Source organism: Sminthopsis crassicaudata, chromosome 4, assembly GCF_048593235.1.
Source record: "Sminthopsis crassicaudata isolate SCR6 chromosome 4, ASM4859323v1, whole genome shotgun sequence".
In the NCBI taxonomy this organism is placed as follows: Eukaryota; Metazoa; Chordata; class Mammalia; order Dasyuromorphia; family Dasyuridae; genus Sminthopsis; species Sminthopsis crassicaudata.
The window spans coordinates 405094818-405115384 of record NC_133620.1 but is presented as its reverse complement, the minus strand read 5'-3'; the positions used below and the strand labels follow the sequence as shown (position 1 = coordinate 405115384).

Here is a 20567-nt window from a genome sequence, read left to right as displayed (position 1 = left end):
ATATCACTTACAGCTCTATTATAATCGGCCCAGGTTTAATTTCATCCATCTCCATGAAAGCAAAACACTTGGTGCTGGTAAACCTTTTCTTAGGCTTATAGTGTTTGAATTCAAAGAAAATAGCTGCACCTAAGAGGGAAAATAACTTTACATAAGCAATAATATAATAGTCAGTATATTTCTGCTGAATAATCCATTTCTACCAGTAGGAAGCAGCACATGAAAAAATGGCAGTGGCAAAATTTTAATAACCTGAATCAAGTATATTTTTTCTCAGTTCAAAATATGTAGAATTTGTATTTACCAAAAACTGTCTTATGTAAGCTAGAGTAACTCAAATTTATAAAAAGTTATGAATAAACACCAAAGCATGTTTAAAAATACATATGATGATGTTGAGGATGACAGAAACAGTTAACTGGTAACCACGTTTAAAAGTGAGTAGATGGAAAATGCATTAGCTTGGCAGAGTGCTTTAAAGAAACACTAAAGGAATTCTAAGTACAATCTTTTACCACAACAAAAAAAAATAAAAATCTTTCATGTATTTCTCAGCTAAAGTAACAAATCACATTACAGGAACAGAGGAAAAACTTCATTAATAAAATGAAAAAATAAGCTATTTTACCACTAACTTTTTGGAAGAACAAAATACCTTATAAAAGGAAAGCATACAGGTAGGCTAAAAAAGAAACCATTTTCCCACAGCTGTAAAGTGCAGTGCTGGGTGGCTTTATTAATTCCCCAAAGCACACAGGAAAGCTTTCCCATCATCCCACCCCTACAAGACCTTTTAAAGAGAAAGAGAAAGAAAACACCACATACCAATTTAGCCAATAGCAATTAATTTCAAAGGAAGATATATGAAAAATGGGGGAGGGAAATCAGGGGAATTTATATTAACTGGTTACCTATTAATGCTGACTTAACCGGAACTGTGCTGTATCTCGGATTTAAAGACCGCCAACACACATCTAATATTTTCACTGATGACAAAACTCACAAGTTACTAGAAGCTTAACAATGTTCAGAAACGTGTGCACAGCCTTGGCACTTGGGTCCAATTGGAGTGCCTCACCTGTCAGGGGGAAAAGAGAAACCAATCGCTCAAGAGACAACAGGATCGGGGTGGAGGAGATAGAAGCATAAGTGGCCTGGTTTCTCCCACCACATACAATGGATTACAATACTCAAGCTGCTGGTGGACCTCCCTTTCCCAAAATAAGACCCTCCCAGATTGATAAAATAGCTACTTCCTCCCTTCCACCTCCCACAACACTAGAGAAACTGTCTCCAAGCCAATAAGGAGAACAGATCAAAAGTGTTACTACTCTTCAAGAAGCTTAAGAAGGGGTATCTATGATTTAAAGTGGAGCATGAGGTTAAATTAATACTTGAGAATGATAAGGTCCCAAGTGTTTTTCATTTTGGGGAAGAATATTTTTAGAAACCAGAGTTTCTTTTGAATTATTTATCTATCACCAGCAAATAATGTGTTCACATACATAGCTCTGTGCTACATATTAATGCATAAGCACAAACACAAAGGCAAAATCTGTGATGAGGCCATTCGTTCCTCACAACCGCCAGATGGTACAGACTAATTAAACTTCAAATAAATAAGCACCAAGTATGTACCTTAGCACTGGCCCAAAGTAGGGCTGAAGGAGTTGCAAAAATAAAATTGGAAGGCCTGGGAATGTGAGGGGACTCAAACTCTGAATACAGTTTTACTTTTAGCATCTTGTGAGTCACGTCATCAAGGACAAAGAGGTGTGTTAAAACGGAAAAGTTAGCACGTCAAAACTTCCCCTGCCTATACAACATTTTACATTTTCGTGGAAAAATCTACTTAATACAAAGAAAAACACATTAACAGTTCTCATTTACATGTCTTCCAACCTGAAATTCATTCACCAAGTACTTATTCTTTCAAACAGCACTTCTTGAATGTTCACTTCATACCAAATGGAGAAAGAAAACATTTTCTGGAAAGATTTTCATAGCTTTAAAGTGATCTTAAGAGTTCAGAAATCACTGTGGGTTTGATTGCATTTCATTTTATTTTCTCCAAAGAATGAAGGTTTGAGAAACTCTAGGCAAACTGTGAATCTCAGAAGACATAGAGATTAAAAAAAAAATTTTTTTTTAGGGGAATCACATGGTCGAAGTTACAGGAAAATAAGTTCTCAAGCAGTTTATAACTGATAAAAAATTTTATTGCATTATGCTTTTTCAAAGATTTTATTTTGTCCTCTATTTCTTTTGTCAACAAATTAGGAATTAGGAATATTTACCTTTCTATATGGTAAATTTGGGGCGGGGGGGAAGGTGCTTTGCTATTAAGTAGCATCCCAGTTCATTAGGATAAGAAAAACCAAAAGGAAGTTTGCTTCTAAGCAAGTTTTTCTTAATTACACAATGGTTAAATTTAGTCATATATCTACTGATTAAAGTCCTCTGACACCATTTCTTACTCTTTAATGCTACAAACCTTTCGTTAATTTTTCGATGTGTTTCTGAAGTTCAATATCCACATTAAAGTGAACATATGTATCCTCCTTTCTTGAAGCCACAGGAGTGTCTTGCACAGGAGTTAAATCTATGCCATTCAGATCTATAAAAAAAGAAAATTTCTACCATGAACTATGAAATACCTAAATACAAAGAAAAAATAAACGCAAAATGACTTGTTATATCTCTCATATTGTCATCACACAAATGTATTCATTAAACGATTGTAAAGTTTTACCAGAAGCAATATTTTCCTTATTGCATGTGGCCTTAACAACCCTATCAATTTTTTTTTAAACCGCAGAGCAAAAGGTCTTCAAGACACTGTGAATTCAAAGTGAAATTTAGGGACAAAAATGTAACTACAGATCTAATTATATTACTATGAAACTCTAAAATGACACCCAAGTTTTTTAAGAATTTCTTGAAACAAGTTTTTAGGTAGGTCATGGAATCATCATTAGTAATTAAAAAAAAGAATTAAAAAAATAAACATTTCTTAATATGACTTCTTAAAATATAAAGCAGTCTTATAAGTAATTTTTTAAAAATCTACAAAATATTTCTAATGGAACATGTATTTGATGGCACTTACCACTGTTAGCTTGAAGTTAACATACATATTTTAGTAGTTAACAGCATATCTCCTCCCATTTCCATTTAATACCATAATTTAAATTAAATCTGTCTCTGATCCTGTGATTTGAATGAGGGAACAGTCAAATAGGCAATTTGTACTAATTATGCAGCTTCATAGTTCTTTTTAGTAATTACTTGATGAAATTGACGTGGGATATAAAAGCTTAAAACAGTAACTAACAGTAACAACAAAAAGTCCAATTCTAGATCTCTTCTCAAAAGTAAAATTTGAAATTAAAATTGTCTACAAGCAACAACTACATAGAAGAAAATTCCTAAAAATAATCATGTTTAATAACCATGGCAACATAGTTAAGGATAACAAATAATTTCACTTTTTCAGTGTCTCACAGGATTACATTCAGGATATGGATATTTGTGGGTATATCCATGTTTTTCCATCTGTACTGATGATTCATCAAAAATCTAATTCTCAACTACCTCTATAGCTCTCTCCCATGCATAGAGTTCCCTTGGAAAGGAATGGAAGTGCCTATAGCAGGAAGTTCTGGGGAAATGAGAGAGTAATTGATTTTGCACCAAAAAGGTCAGAAAGATCCTTGAAATATATAGTGAATTAACTCATTCCTCCAAGGGCTTGATGAGGACTATGCACAAAGCATACTAGAGTTATACTAAAGTAATACTAGAGTTCAAATATACATTTTAGGAAAACTCCAAAAGCAATATTATGCATCATATTAATTAACAGGCAATTACTCTTGGCATAACCTTCTCAATTTTGGGGGGGATAAATGGGGAGACTAGGTATGATGGAGATTTATTTCTAGTTACCCTATTTCACTACAGAGTGGACCAAAATGAGTCTGTCACAGATACATGACAAAAAATGTCAATGGCTTGACCACAAGAAGCAGTAGTGTAAAATGCACCAGAGATAGAATGTAGAAACAGAGCTATTTACCCTTTACACTAACTGTAATATAGGGATCAATGCACTGCCCAGCATCTTTCAGACCAATTTTCTCAATTTTGATAGTGAGTAATGTCATTCCTGGTTCAGATGGCAACCTTGGTAATAAAGTACCTGGTAACAGAGAAACAGCAATAAACATTAACCCTACCAATAATTTTAAATAAGTACTTTTAGAACATAGCCCTTGCTCTCACACAATTAAATTATTTTCTCTAACATCAACATGGAAAGATTATTTTCAGATTAAGTAGTTCACGGAATCACAATTATTAATCAAAAAAAGAAAGCTGCCTTACATCTATAGATTCCTAGTTCAGTGCCAAAAGCTCACTTAGTACTTGAACAAATATTAACAATTCCAAATTTTATTTTTTAAAGAATGTAAACTGTACAGAAAAAGCAACTATCTGTTGCCCTGAAATAAGTATAACTTAGAAAACATGTTAATTAATAATTAAGAGGAATCAGTAATAACTTTTTTAAAAATTTCAGATGGAATTCAAATATTTGGGATATTTGAATACTCAAAAATTGTTTGTTGTGAAAGATAATTTCCTCAAATTTAACATGCATAAAACAAAGGGTGGGCACATAATTATAATTTTAGAAAATCTGCTGTTTAGAAAAAAGAAACATATCCCAATTCTCATTCCTTTCCAGATTTAGTCTCACATATTTGCTCTCCCATATATCAGTAAGAATTAGTATAAGGCCAAAGCAAATCTCAAGAGGAAGAGCCCAAGAAGGTCCAAACTGATTGAAATCTTTGGTGTAGCTAACAATTTAAAGGTCAAAAATTGCAACAATACCCGTTAACCTAATGTCTAAAGTTCTACTCCGTTATTGTTATTAGAAGACAAAGAGTCATTTTCTTGACCTTAAAGAGGTACCCTTGCGTTCTAGAAAGCTATGCACAAGATTCATTTGTCCCATAAATTTGTATCTAATTAGTAAAATTGTATTTTGAATAGTTTTTTAAATTACCAACAGGTAAAATAAAAACTTGATTCATTCTACTTTTTTAATCTACTACTTACAAAGTATCAGTTTAAGAGCATAAAAGAATCTTTCCTTTAGAGGAAACATGTATTCACAACTATATAATAGGGAACCCAATTCATACACGATTCCTGCATACATCCTGAAACAGAAACTTAGATAAAAAGATTGTAAAAGCTGCAAATACAGACTCAGAAATCAGAAAACTTTATTGAAGAGCACAGCAGAGATAGAATCTGAGTGTCAATATTCTAAGCACAACACTTTCCTTAGTATACCAGGCAGTTTCCTTCTCCAGGGTTAAACCAAGTTCTAAGTCATTCTTTTCTGTTTTCCATTCAGCAGCTCAGACACTAAGATATGTATGTGACTCTTAAGTAACCTATTTCTTTGATTACTAACACTTCTTGTTAAACAGTTGAATAAACAAAATTAGCATCTGACCTTAACTGAAGAAACAGCAAAAACACTAGCTCTAGAGCTTTAAAGTGTATCTTCACTAACAGTTTAAAGAAATACATCATGACAATACAAAGAACTGCCTGGTCAATTAAGTGAAAAAGTTCACCAGCAAAAGGCATAAGTTTTAAAAGCTATGTTGGCGGATAAATGTATAATCTGTTTGTGTATAAATGAGTAACATAACAAGAACACACAATCTGACCATGATGTTCTAGAATGATTTACTTACTCCTACAGCTGACTGTTCTACTACTTTGGCAAGTCATCTGTTTTTTATTTCTATATTTATCTCTCTATGAATAATTTCTCAGCTAAATTAAATGAGATAATGTATACAGAATGACTGCAAGCCTTACAGAACTACATAAGTACCAGCTATGATAAGTTCTCTGAAACTAGAGGCATTGTCATATGCCCTGTGAAAGATTTATGGCAAGATAAAGAATCACAGGTGATTAAAAAAAGTAAAAGTAAAACCAAAATGGTGGTATATCCTCTAGGACAAGATCTCTTTTCCCACCATCTCCAAGTTTCTTTCAGCTCAAGTGTCAAGCACCCGGTTGCCCTTTCAAAGACCTCAAGATTATAAGTTAATAAATTCCAATTAATTTGATTTGCCTTTCCTGTGTATGTGTACATACAGAATGATAGAAGATCAAACTTGATAGTGAAAATCAAAAACCATTTTTATCTAACTATTCTATAATGCCATTTTAAAAAATTTCACTAATCATCAACCAACAAGCATAAGCCCATTATAATGTGCTAGGCAATGGAGATACAAATACACAAAAATGGAAAAAAGATCCCTTCCCCTCCTGGAAGAAGCATATGTTCTAATTGGGGAGGAAGGAGGGAGAGAGAATATACAAGTGTGTACAAAACAAATATTAAAAAAAATAAATACAAAGTAGTTAAAACACAAGATAGTTGAGGAAAAAAACTAACAATTAGGGAGAACAAAAAAAGTTTCATATAGTAGGTGAAGCTTGAATTTGCAGCCTCTAGAAAGGAAGAGAATTCATGAAGCAGAGGTGAGGAAGAAATGCATTTCACACATGTAGCAATGGCCAGTACAAAACAGTGTAGGATTACATTTGTAGCTTAAGTTATATCTAAATTATAGATATATAAATTATTAAGCTATATCAAAGTTAAATCTAAATTTCAGACAACTAAGGAATAAGGAAAGAAATAAATAAGCATTTATTAAGGGTCTGCTATGTGCCAGATACTATGCTTTTATAATAAGCACTTTACAAATAGTATCTTTTTTGATCCTCACAACAACTTTGGGAGGTAGGTGCTATTATTACTTCCATTTGACAGTTGAGGAACCTGAGGCAGACAAAATTTGAGGGATTTGCCTAGAGGCACAAAATAAGTTTCTGAGGCCAAATTTGAATTGAGATATTCCACACTCCAGGCTCAGCATTCAATTACAGTGCTATCTCATTATCCCTGAAGCTAATCTACCTCTAGACAACTATTTATTAATATTAAGTGGATCAAATCTGTTTACTAATCTCTCATGCCAAACAACAAGAAAATAAAATTTCAATTTCACAAACTTAAGGCTGTAAGCAATTGCCTAAATGTGAAGTTTTCCCAATTACAAACTTTTTAAACCATTCATGATTGCCACCTAGAATTTACATAAAGTTCACATTTCAGAATACTCATGCAGTTTAATAATTTTTAGACAAATCAGTATAACTTGTCAACTTAATAGTGTTAAAGCATAAGAATTAAAATTAGTCATTCCAAAAGCAATGTGGTTTTAATGAAATGTTTAGTCAGAACAATTATAAGAATTATTCTGCTACTAAGTTTGCAGATACAGCATTTAAGCAAGATTTAAAAAGAGAAAAGTTTCCGTGCTTTGAAGATGCTTTAAAAGTTATTTTTATATTTTCAGAATAATCACAACTTTAACAAACAATTGTGAAAAGGACAGCCCCAAGAGGCAATCCAAAGTAACAAAGACCCTCATTTGGTTCTACTACACTTCCCCCATCTTCTGATTACATATACTTCCAATATACTTCTCTACTTTTCATAATAAGTTACAAAAGCAATTAGAAAATTGCTATTCTCAACTATGTAATTTTGGATATTGTATTGATGTCTTTAGTTTTTTATAGCAGTCATCCCAATATACAAAGTTCTTTTCTATAACAGAGGGTCAATAAAATTGATTGGCACATACAATATTGTAAACCTGCAGACCTTTGTGACACGGGGCAGGAGAAGGGACTACACTTAAATATACAATTAAATACGGCAATACCACATCAAGGGAAAAAAAAAAAATCAAACAAAAAAACCCCAAACCTCCTACACCAAACTCTTATAAAAGCATGAGCCTCACACTCACATCACAGTAAGAGAATAGGAAACAAGTTCAATTGAGCATCTTGGAACATAGATACAAATCAGTTTTCTGTCTCATTGCTGTCATTTGCTCCAGGTTTCTGGTCTGGTAATTATTTGGAAAACTATCAAATTAAGTCATCATTCCAAAAACTTGAAACCATATTAATCATAGCATGTAGTATGAGGAAGAAATAGAAATTTCAAGCCAGCAAAGGGGGCAGCTAGGTGGCACAGTAGATAGAGCACCAGCCCTGAATTCAGGAGAACCCGAGTTCAAATCTGATCTCAGACACTTAACACTTCCTAGCTGTGTGACCCTGGGCAAGTCACTTAACCCCAGCCTCGGGGGGGGGGAGGGGGAAGAAAAAAGAATTTATATAGTCCACTTTACTTCTTTTGCAAAAGCAAGATTGTATGCAGTGTTATAACAACATATTAGAAGTAATGGAATAAATAAATCTACCTGTGCTGTGTTAAGAATCCTGGACCCTTAATTATATTAAAAAAGTTTCCAATGCCTTAAAAAAAATGCTATCATTGAATATTCCCACTTTCTGAAGCTCATGACATATATGAAATGAACTGTACACAAAGAGAGAAAAACAGGGTGTGGTGAGAAGATGGTTGGGGCCAGGAGAGAAAAGGCAAGGAAACTCCCCAGTCTGCCAAGGAAGATAAAAGGCCTGGCAAGCTGCAGAAAAGGAAGAGAAACATGGAGCTTCCTGACCTAGGCATGTAAAACAATTCTCTGTGCTTATTATTCCCTCTCTCATAAGACATAAAAAAGTCATCCAAAGGCCACTTTGCCTGAACCTAGAGTTAGTTTACTACTAAGCTCATGTAGTTAATTTTAATTCCTAACTCTGATTACTTAAAAACATTCTAGGAAAATAATATATAGAAAGCAATTTTGTAAACCTTGAGGCACTCTAAAAATGTGAGCTATTTTCAGAATGATAGAAGGAGAGCAATTACTTTACATAAGCCATGAAAACCAGCTTAAGTAGTTTTCCTCCCTCTCAGGAAGAACAAGGGGAAAAAACTCCACACTTCCCGAATCCAGATAAAAATATATGTATCATTTTTGAGTCTTACCTGGAACTCTAGCAGGGAAAGAGTCTGGAGACCCTGCTCCAGCACCACCTTCCTCTTCATCATCCTCAAATTCCAAATTCTCTTCTTCACCAGGTGCTAAAATTCTTCTACAGAGAAAAGGCCATAATGAGCTATGCAAATAATATGCTTCCAAGTCACTTACTTCCCAAAGTACTCCTCATGTGAATATGAAAATAGCCATAAAAACAGGTATATTGGAGTTACAATAGTGGTTTTGGGGTGGGGTTTTTTCTTACCTTAATGGAACAGGCTGAACATCAAAGGGGAATTCCTTATTATAAGTAAGGATATTCTTTAGGACTATAAAAAGAAACATAAAAAATATTTTCTTGAAGCCAGAACCAAGAAATCTATGTGCTTTGCAGTGAATTTTCAAAACTAACATAGAAAACATTTTAAAATATTAATCAACCTTACCACAAACCCTGTGCCATTATTATACATTCTGCAAATGAAAAGCTCACAAGGAATAAAATTCCTGTTTGTTCCAAATACCACCAACTCTTGGATTCTGCCAGACTTCCATGAAAATTAAGCACCAAAGATTGGAGACCTTAAAGAAAACTACCATATCCCCATCATAGTCAAACTGAGACTAACATCAAGAATTGACCAAAGTAGAATCAAGGTTAGAATAGCTTCAGCACTTTGCCTTCAAAGGTCTCTTAATTATGTTTTGCCTGACCAAAGTAGAATCAAGGTTAGAATAGCTTCAGTACTTTGCCTTCAAAGGTCTCTTAACTATGTTTTGCCTTATATCATCCATCAATGCTTGCCTGAATTCAGCATGAAGTACAATGGATTGGATTTGAGGAGACTTAGGTTTGGTTCTTAGCTCCCTTATAAGCCTTGTGAACCCTGGTCTCTCTTCTGAACCTGTTTCCTTATCTGTAAGATGGAAGGTCAGATCACCTGTATTCTAAGGTCTCTTCCCACAAATTTGTGCTACAAATTCCTTTTGACATTTTTAGTGAGGTCCTATTCTAAAGAGTAAATGCTATAATCTGCAAATTCCTTTAATTTTAAGAGCTATAATATTTTCTTGCTCATAGTTGTGTCTACAATAGATCTACAATACTGTAACTTCAATGGAATTTTCTTTAATAGTATTGTCATAATATTATATGTACAATACTACAAAGATAGCAAAAACGTTAAAATACAATTTCTTTTACCCATTTTCTGTCTAAATTTCCACAGTTTGCTATTTTCCTGAGATGGTATGCAGCTCCTTTCCCTATAAAGTATACACTATTAGGTAAATGCTCTTTCATAAATTTTAGATGTCCTTGATTTTCTATCAGAATTAAATGTAAGAAGGTAAGTAAGTTTATCCATTTTTATTTTTCATAGCTTGCTGAATTGCTCTAGGCTCCTAGGACTTTCTAAGTGACCTTGGGCTTCTCTATTTTGTGATTTCTTCAAGTTTAGAGCTAAATTAGTTATATTATGCTAAAAGTCTGAAAAGAGAAAATCTTTTACTGGTGCTATTGGATGAAGTTAAATCTTACTTTTGAAAAATTTTCAGACATTTAACAGAAATCTCAGTATGGAAGTACTTCCCCTAACTTTTTCAGTTTTTAGGATACAAGAAATGTAAAAGTCCCAAGATTTGGAATTGGTTCATCTGAATCATGCCTATTTCCTAAGTGATCCAGATCTGTATTAAATGAATGCTATCATAATGCCCAGTTCTACATAATAAAATGTTTCCACTCTCTTGCTAAAAACTTGTTAAATAACTGTGTTTACAATAAATTATGTTGAAAAATATTGTATATATGTATATATGTATGTATGTATTTTACCATGCTTAGCATATATTGAATTACATGCCATCTAGGGGGGGGGGAAGGGGAAGAAGGAGAATTGGAACACAAGGTTTTTCAAAGGTCACTGTTGAAAAAATTATCTTTGCATATGCTTTGAAAATAAAAAAAATTTAATTAAAAATAATAAAAAAAGAAATAATGTAACATGTTCACAAAATCCATTCCTCTAGCAATCTATTTTTAAGGCTATTTTTTGATAAAGCATTTCTATAAGGTATCTGTGAGAATATTATATAGTATCAAATATCTTTTTTGGAAATATGTCTTAATATATTAGTTTCATCATTTTTTCCAAAGCCCCCAAACTGATGTTTGCATTGTTGAAATCTACTAAATGAAAGGGCTCTTGCTAGCTCAAGATTGAGACAAGAAGAAATTCTGTGTTGCTGTACAGAAATTTTAGATTTTATCTTTTACCCATTCCCTTTAGCCAAAGAACGAAACAAGAACATTTTAACCCAAATAAAATTTATAAAATATTACAACACTTTAGAAAACCACACCAATTATTAAGACACTCTTAAATTCAAGTAGTTATTACATCAGAACATTAGCAGTATTTAGAGGCAAAGTCACACAACATGTACTTCAAAAAGCACTGGTTCTGGAGTCAGAGGACTTGGTTTCAAATTCTCCTCTGACAGTTACTACTTTTGTTCTCTTGGACAAAGTCACTTATCTTTTGTGGGCCTCAGTTTCCTTATCTCTAAAATGAGAGGGGTAGACCAGGTGGCCTTTGAGGTCCCTTCTGCTTTCTCAAGTATCCAAGTATCCTTTGGAAAAGCCAAAGTATCTCATTTTTCAAAATGGCTTCTAATTAAGGTTAACTATTTACAAAATACACTAGATTTACTTTTACAAAAGTAAAATTTCAAGAAACCTTATTTAGCTCTTCAGCATATACTTTAAATAATATGTTTCCATTTTAACAGCAGGAATTCTGACACCCCTTCAAGTTGATTAAAAAGGGAGTCTGTTTAGAGTGTGAATTTCTTCTTATCTTGATGGGCTGAGAAAGTGATAGTAATTATCAATGTTGTTTTAGGATAGTTTTAGGCACTGGGAGAATCATAGAGTAATCAGAACATAGATGGATTAGAAGGATCAAGAAATGTATAATATCATATGGTGACTAGCTGAGCCTTTTAATCTGACAGATTTTAGACTTCAGAAAAGCAGGCAGAGAAAGCGTCTAAATTTATTCTACTAATAAAAAATTAAGCACTCACAGCATGCTATCACAGAACATATACCCTGATCTCTTGAAGCTTACATCCTAAAAAAAGACAAGACAAATACACAAATATAAATAACATGGCTTTTTTTTTTTTTTTTTGGAAAGGACTTTATGGTTGGTTTGTTTAGTTTTATGACAAGACAAGATGGGATCCCCAACTTTTTTGGATGGCTATATCTCCTGAAGATTGATTTTTTTTACAAGAAAATAGTAAACAATAGGTAGGAGTTGGACTAGACTCCTGAAGATTGATTTTTTTTTTTAAACAAGAAAATAGTAAATAGATAAGGAGTTGGATTAGATAACCTCTGAGGTCTCTTCCAACACTTGAAATGTTACAATTATAATTAAGTGAGAGTAATTAGACAACAAGAAGCCTTTTATGAATAATATAAGAAAATTATATTATTAGTATTTCATATCCCAGATACTTGAAGTATTGAAGAAAAAGACTTGAAGGCAAGATATCTTTTAAAAGGATCTATGTCCAAAAACTTTGAAGTTAATCTTACTCATTTATTTTCCATTTCTCTAAATTCTTAGGCTATCCAGATGCCTAATTGGTTGACTACTGTGTTCTTTGTTCTAAAATAATTACTGTAATCTACCGTGTTTCCCCGATAATAAGACACTGTCTTATTATTTTTTTGGGACTAAAAAACACCAGAGGGCTTATTTTCAGGGGAGGGCTTATTTTATCCTCCATCATGCCCCTTTTATCCTCCATCATGCCCATTTTAGCCTCCATCATGCCCCTTTTAGCCTCCATCATGCCCCCTGAGTGCTTATTTTATTCTCCATCGCTTACTGAACTTACCGAGTTTTTAGATGGTCCTGTCTCAGCTCTACTCCGCGGCGCTGCTCTCAGTAGCGCCAGCAAGCAAATCACCAGGGAAGAAGAGGATGACGCGCTCACTGCTGCAGCTCTGATTGGATGCAGCTCGGAGCGCGACGTGCGTTTCACCCGGGAGGGGAGGGCGGCGCTGCTTACTGAAGGTACCGCTACGCAGCATATAGCGCAGGGGATCACCATGATGACCGTTTTCATAGTAAGTTCGATAGGGCTTATTTTCGGGGGAGGGCTTATTTTAGCGGAATATTAAAGAGTATGTGGGTGTCTTATTTTCAGGATAGGTCTTATTATCGGGGAAACACGGTAGTTATGCACTAAAAAGCAGAAAATGTAAGACTGATAAAATAATTAAAATCTCTTAACTATTAGCTAAACTTTTAACAAATTCCAAACCACATTCTATTATATGCAGAAAGAACACAGGATGCCACTTTATATTCCTTTTTACAGGTCAATTAAAAAGCGGGTAAATGCAGAAATCAAATTCAAAATCATAGAAAGTTCAAAGCATGATAATCTGAATGCCATTAAGTCACTTAAGCTATAAAACATGGCTCCCTCCTTCCACACACACACACACACAAAAAAAAAAAAAAAAAAAAAAAAAAAAAAAGATTACAAGACTGAATCTTATTAATGTAATAACAATGGAATATGCTAAGGTATTAGGGAAAAGATCTGTGCATTTAATTTGCTATAAAGGGGAAAAATTTTGTCCAAAGATTGATCTCAAGTGATCATAATGGAAAAATTTTGGGGGGAACCTAGAAGGAAAAACAAAAGATCTCAGAAGGAGACAAATTATAAGCATATTCTTCTAGCAAAATGTGAAAAACCTTTTTTTTTCAAAAGAAGAAAAATGATTATAACTGATTATAAAGCCTGAGGAATGCTGATATAGATTATGAATAGAAAACCCATGCTCTCATATGGTTAAAAAAAAAAAATTAAGTTGACTATAATTTAGATCAATTACAACAATAATTAAAATAATTCATTAAAAATTAACAATCCCTCTACAAATGAATATTAAGACTCCCCCCACCCCAGGCAACTGGGGTTAAGTGACTTGCCCAGGGTCACAAAGCTGGGAAGTGGTAAGTGTCTGAAGCCAGATTTGAACTCAGGTCCTCCTGACTTCAGGGCTGGTGCTCTATCAACTATGCCACCTAGCTTCCTCAGAGTGTTAAGAATTAAAAAAAAAATACACAAATGGCAACCGGTCAGTGAATAACAGAAAAAATATAATTAACTGTTTCCTGTCCCAAAAGCGATAATGTGATACATTGATATCATGGATTGGGGGTTAACTTGGGAGTCAGGAAAAACTAAATTCAAATCCTGCCTCAGATGCTTAATTTCTACAAAACCTTCTCTCAGCTTCAGTTTCCTCATCTGCAAAATGGGGATAAATAGCTGTGAAGATAAGAGTATCGCATAAAAGTACTTTGCAAACCTTAAAATGAAAGGTAAATGACAGCGATTATTCACACAGAATCAGAGATGGCTTTCCATAGAAATAAAATTTCAGTATTTAGGAGTTAACAAAAATATTTTCTGCAGGCACTAACTATATAAGACTATGCTTATTCTAAAAGTAATTAATATTTTATTTCCCCAACTTTCACTGTAGCCCAATTGATTTTAAAATAATTTTTAAGCCGTTAACATGGAAATTAAGAATAAAACTAGCTTTATGTGATAGAAGTTCTTAACTTCAAGAGATCTAGGATTATATTCTGTACCATAAAATATTAAAACCATGATGATGAATTATATACAACTAAAGTATGATTTTATTTTTATATTTCTTGCCACCCTCAGAAAAATGTTGAGAAGCAAAACAGAAACCATTGAAAAAAGGAAACTCTTGGAAAAATACCAAAATCATAGCAAATCTGCTACATATCTTCATTAGTTTGGCAGCCACCTTTAATAACAGTCAACAGATTCTTCCCTAAATTGACAAATGGAAGCTCTCTTCTTTTTACTTAATTACTATATTTAATCTGTAATTCAAATCTTATCAGTACCCAGAAATAATATCCTTTTGTCCACGGCAGTTATGTCATGAATCTTGAAACCAATCTGCCAAAGCCTCAGTAGCCTCCTCTTAACTCCATAGTGAGGTGGGCAACACCAAAATCACCATGGCATGGGCCAGGTTCTAATGAGGATCCTTCAAAGTCACTCAATCCTTTACTTTAAAGTTTCACTTTTAGTCCTAAAATCAAAAATTTGAAATTGATTCCCTCTCCAGTCAAGGATAGAGGCAGCATAAGAGACAGGGAAAGGGGCTTGTTTCAGAGTCATAGAGTATATGTTCAAATATCAAGTGACCCTGGGCAAATCACATGCTTATCTGGGACTGAGAAAATCCCTTCTAGCTGTTTAAGATTTCTTGCAATCTTAAAATTAGGATTTTACAGCCATTTATAATTTTGACTACAGACAAAGGCAAGGAACTGTGATTATCATTTTTAACATTAGACATTTTGCCTTAATGAAAAGACAAAAAGGTTTTGGCTTATTTTACTCATATTTAGTTCTTGTGGTCATTCTTATGTTGGCAAAAAATGATCCTAATGCTTGTTTCAACCAAAGAGATTATTTGGCAACAACCTTAATGATAACAATTACTGAAGCAAATGTTTTCTTCCAGGGGAGAACAAGTTTCAGAAAATAATGTAGACATTTACATTTCCTAAAAATTATCATCAAACCATAACAACATAAAGAAGAACCACACTGATCAGAGTTTAGATTGCTAATCATGAAATGTCTTCCTTTCTCTGGACAGCAGAGAGATAGCAGAGGAGAAGTATAGAATGAGCTATATTTTCAACATAGCCAATGTCTTTTGGGTTATTTTGTTTGTTTTTTGACTACCCTTTTTGTTACTAAGGAAAGGCTCTGGAAGGAGAATCAATGGTAATTGACAGTGATTGTTTTAAGAATTTCACTAAAATATTTTAAGTATATACATTTCCACATATAGTGACAATTTTTTGATTACAAGTATTTTCTAATCCTTATCAGCTGGATTCAATACATAAATGTATTGAAATAAAATAGCATACCTACAATTACTCTTATCTTTCTTATTTCTAGTTCTCATCAAGAAGGTCTTTGATGAATACATATTTTTCTCATAAAACTCTTAAAATACAGATGGGAGAGTAGGGACATAGATCAGTAGTTGAAAATTTCTTGGACACTTTTTTATGGAGAAAGGAGAATTAATATTTTAATGTCTTTTCTTTCCAAAAACTTGTGAATCAAGATAAAAAAGTGGCATGAAGATGAAATTCAAGGGATAACTACTATAAATATTGCAGTATATTAAGTACGAGTATATAAGATGAAGCATATTTGTAATTTTACAGAACATAAAATCACCCACACCATTTTATCTTATTTTGTTAAATTTATTATCTGAAATAATGTTTAAAATAACTGTAATAAATGAATAAAATAAACTTACTTGGTTCTAGCTTTTTCAGGTCCTCCAGTTTAAATTCATCTTGAGACTGTGTGGACTAAATAAAAAATATGTATATTATACATTTATTACAAACCTAATTTTTAACTTTGTTCTCCAATCAATAAGAAAGGCATTCTGTGTTTCTAATAGGAACTTCTCACATATAAGCTAAAAGCAAACAATTTCTTGTTAACAAGAGACAAACTGAGTTACTGTCACCTGTTTTCCTGGAAGCACCTAAAGATAAGGGAAGTAAGAAAGGGAAAAAAAAAAAAGTCTTTTATACTCGCTTGTGTTAGAAACACTAAATATGAATTGTTACAATTGTTACAACAATTGTTCTCTGAAAGAATATGGTCTTTTAGTATGTACAGCAAACACTTAGCAGAATGACAGCTACTGCTTTTATTAGAAGCAGGAAAACATTTCTTTACCTGTAAAGCTGCACTTCGTAATTCCAAGCAAGTTGCAATTTTTCCAATGGTCTTCTGGAAAAAAAAGACAGACACATAAACATTATAATATTGATATACTCCTACAATATGCTGATCTAGTCAAAAGTTATTAAAACGTTCAATTAAATCCTGCTGCAACCCTAGGCATTGGCACATTTGTCGCATTTTTTCCATAGAACTAATTGCTCCTGTAATGTCATTTAAACTATCCTATTTTCTCAAAACTATTTATTTTAGGTAGGACATATTTGTATTACTGGACAACTGTTGAATGTTCAATATATAAAATTTAAACTGCATTTACAAGATCAGTGAAATTCCTTTAAAATCATAAATTTCTAATCTCCCAAAAAAGTTGCACTCAAATTAAGTTACTATTAAGAAATACCTCCTCAGTCATGTTCTCTGATTTTTTCATTGTTATTCATGCCACAAATAAACCATGAAGATTGAAAAAAAAATATATATATATAGAATATACAGATAAAATCCACAACTTTAATCTAGTGTTGCAGAACAATGAGAATAATAGTAAGATGTGATTAGCATTTTTAAAGCATTTTTTTTTAACACAGTCAAGCCAAAGTTTTAGTTTTCATCTTCTCACTTTGATAGGGTTTTTATTTTTGTTTCTACACAGCTGGAACAACCATATTACAGAGGTCATAGATGTAATGAAATATCTATAACCAGCATCGATAAACCAAAGTTCTCCCTAAAGCCATCGTAACTCCTGCCACCAAAGATACTGAGATATACACAAAGATGAAGACTGAAAGATAAGGGATTTTTTTTTTCTTTCCTTCAGATTTCCCTTCATTCCAGGTCCTCCCCTTTATTTCAAGTCTCTCCCTTCACCCACGCCATATCCAAGGGCTGAGATTTTCAATACTAAATCCAGACAATAGTACTCTCATGACTAATGTCAACCAATTTATTTTTCACGGTCCTCAACCACACATATCTAAGTAGCATTTTATTCTACCGTGTGTGTGTGTGTGTGTGTGTGTGTGTGTGTGTGTGTCTGTGTGTATATACACACACACATATACATATATATGGAGAGAGAAAGAATATCTCAGAATTTTCACTCTCCTTCATCCCCTAAATTGGCCATATCTTGCACCCTTCTTTGCATTCATGCAATTATCAACTCTACTTGAGTCTCTGCTACTCCATAAAGTAGGCTATTATTCTACTAAATCAACAGCTTTGTTTAATGGTCAACAAAGAGTAAACACAGTAAAGTGTATTTCTATAAATTTCAGTCCAGTTATGTGATGGTAAAGAATTAGTCAATTGGGGCAGCTAGGTGGCCCAGTGGATAGAGCACCAGCCCTGAATTCAGGAGCACCGGAGTTCAAATCTGGTCTCAGACACTTAACACTTCCTAGCTGTGTGACCCTGGGCAAATCACTTAACCCCAGCCTCAAAAAAAAAAAAAAAAATCACTTATGGATATTTCTTGTAAAATAACTTCCTTATTTCCAATTTTCATCAAGGTCTTTGAGGAGTATGGTTATTCCTTCCACGTCTTGAGGGTTTAGGAACCCCCATGATCTGGAAAACCCACATAAAAGTTTTTGTTCCTCCCTTCATACCAGAGAAGAAGTCTGAATTATTATGGTATTCAAAGAAAAAATATATTGATATTATACAATACCACACATATATTTTCTGCATTTTAGTTTCTAAACTTTTTCTGTGTCACCTGTTGTGACATCTACAAAGCTCCCCTGAAATTCCCATTTCTCATGCTGACCTGCAATAAATCTAACCTGATGGATAAAGTCATGCAGTGAAAAGGATTAACTTAAATATATTATATTATATTATTTATTTATTTTTGGAGGAGGCAATTGGGGTTAAGTGACTTTCCCAGGGGGTCACAGCTAGGAAGTGTCTGCGGTCACATTTGAACTCAGGTTCTCCTGACTTCAGGGCTGGTGCTCTATCCACTGTGCCACCTAGCTGCCCCACTTATATATTATTCTTATAAAATTTTTATATAAATGAGAGAATAACAGATTTTGATAATTTCTTGAACACTTTTTGGAGTCATAGGCAGAATCCCCTCCCCTCTTTCAAATACCTTGTGAATCAAATTTTCAGATTTTTCAAAATTACTACTTCTACTTAAATCTCTCCTGTATACAACTGATTTGTCCAGTTGCTTTTCCCAACTTGGTTCTCTTTAGTGTCATTTTTATCTTCTCCATTAGATAACTGGAACTGAGATATCCCTGTGGTATAGTTCCATTTTCCTTGTTTCTTTTCCTTAGGAGGCAGGTGTTCATTTGCTCAGGGTCAGACTGAGCTAGTAAATGTCAAGTATCTGAGCCACCACATTTGAACTCGTCTTCTTGACTAGAGGGCTGGTATTCTATCCACTGAGCCAGCTAGCTGCCCCTCCACTTTCCATGATCATATAAATAATTTGTTATGAATCTTTACAGATCTTTCTTCTTCTTTTATGTTGTTCTTCCAATTTCATCCTTAACCGTCATTTGGATAATTGTCATTAGCTGAGTTTCTTGCCAGATTTTATGCTTGTTTTATCTTTCACTTGCTTTCTCCTGTTTTATGATAATATTGCTCATTAAGTGTCTACCACCCCTCTCAAATTTTTACAAATTTATTTTCTAAATTGGTACTGTCTTAGCTGCCGCATCTCTCCTAACCAGTATTTATTTGCTAAGATTTTTTTAAGTTTTTCATCTCAATACAGAAATTAGTATGGTTAAATTTTTTCTTCAGTTAAGAAATTAAGACAATAATAGAACAGGGTGCAAGAGATATTTTTGGTGTAGAGGAATATTTTCCTCCTTGTTCCTGAGATCAAACTATATCTAACGCTGCTCTTCTCCCCAAACTTTGAACCTAGTAGAGAGGGATGAACTGCTTTTAGGAAATGGCAAAGGTCCTTGAATGACATTCAAATTCATCATCAATTTTTTAGAGTTGTGACTAATCACAGCATTCTCTAGGGTTTTTAAACCTTTTACAACTGTTTCTCTTTTTAATGTTGTATAAGTCGTTCTGTTCTGCTCACTTCTTTTTTACATCAGTACATAAAAGTCTTCCCAGATTTCTCTAACCCTATTCCTTTTATTATTTGTTATAATAAAATAATAATATATTAAATTAATGTAACCCAATGTGTTCAATTTCATAAGTGGGCATTATTTCATTTCTAGTTCTTTGTTACTGTGAAAAGTGCTGCTTTTCCACATGAGTTCTCTTTCTCTAAATGTGACTTCTTTGGGGAACATATCTAAAAATAATATAGTTGTTATCAAACAAAAATATTAATACTAGCTGTACTTGTAAAAGTTCAAATCTGCCAGAAATAATTGTATTTAATTTAACATTAATCTAACATCCCAGCATTTCTATCTTGGGAGAGATATGTCAAATTGGCATGATTCCCTTCCCCATGCCCTCCAATATGATTTTTCTGCCCCCAGATATCACTTATAAAAATCCTGAAGGAAGAAAATCTAATATGTAAAAATACTGTTTGGGTTAACATTCCAGAATTGTTGAGTAACCAAGTTATCATTTCATTCTTTCCTGGACCTCCCCCCCCCATCCTGGAGTAAACAAAAAAAAACAAAACAAAACTTCACTTAATAAGGTTGGTAAAGCACTTTACAAATCTTT

At 33.4% G+C, this 20567-nt stretch overlaps 1 protein-coding gene across 4 annotated transcripts in view; it reads right to left on the bottom strand.

Annotated features, from left to right (window-relative positions):
• The window catches only part of AIDA (axin interactor, dorsalization associated), a 44544-nt gene that overhangs the window by 1557 nt on the left and 22420 nt on the right, over positions 1–20567 (bottom strand). The window contains exons 3-10 of one of the 4 annotated variants that reach the window (XR_012481352.1): positions 16884–16937; positions 16450–16504; positions 9280–9343; positions 9023–9129; positions 4079–4201; positions 2495–2617; positions 912–1078; positions 12–129 (exon numbers count right to left, since the gene is read on the bottom strand). Coding sequence is in view for 3 of the 4 variants with exons in the window: in XM_074262693.1 (XP_074118794.1) it covers positions 12–129; positions 2495–2617; positions 4079–4201; positions 9023–9129; positions 9280–9343; positions 16450–16504; positions 16884–16937 (644 nt within the window). In the remaining variant the exon portion in view is untranslated. The remainder of the gene's footprint in view (positions 1–11; positions 130–911; positions 1079–2494; positions 2618–4078; positions 4202–9022; positions 9130–9279; positions 9344–16449; positions 16505–16883; positions 16938–20567) is intronic. The other 3 variants (XM_074262694.1, XM_074262693.1, XM_074262695.1) reach the window with 3 other exon arrangements.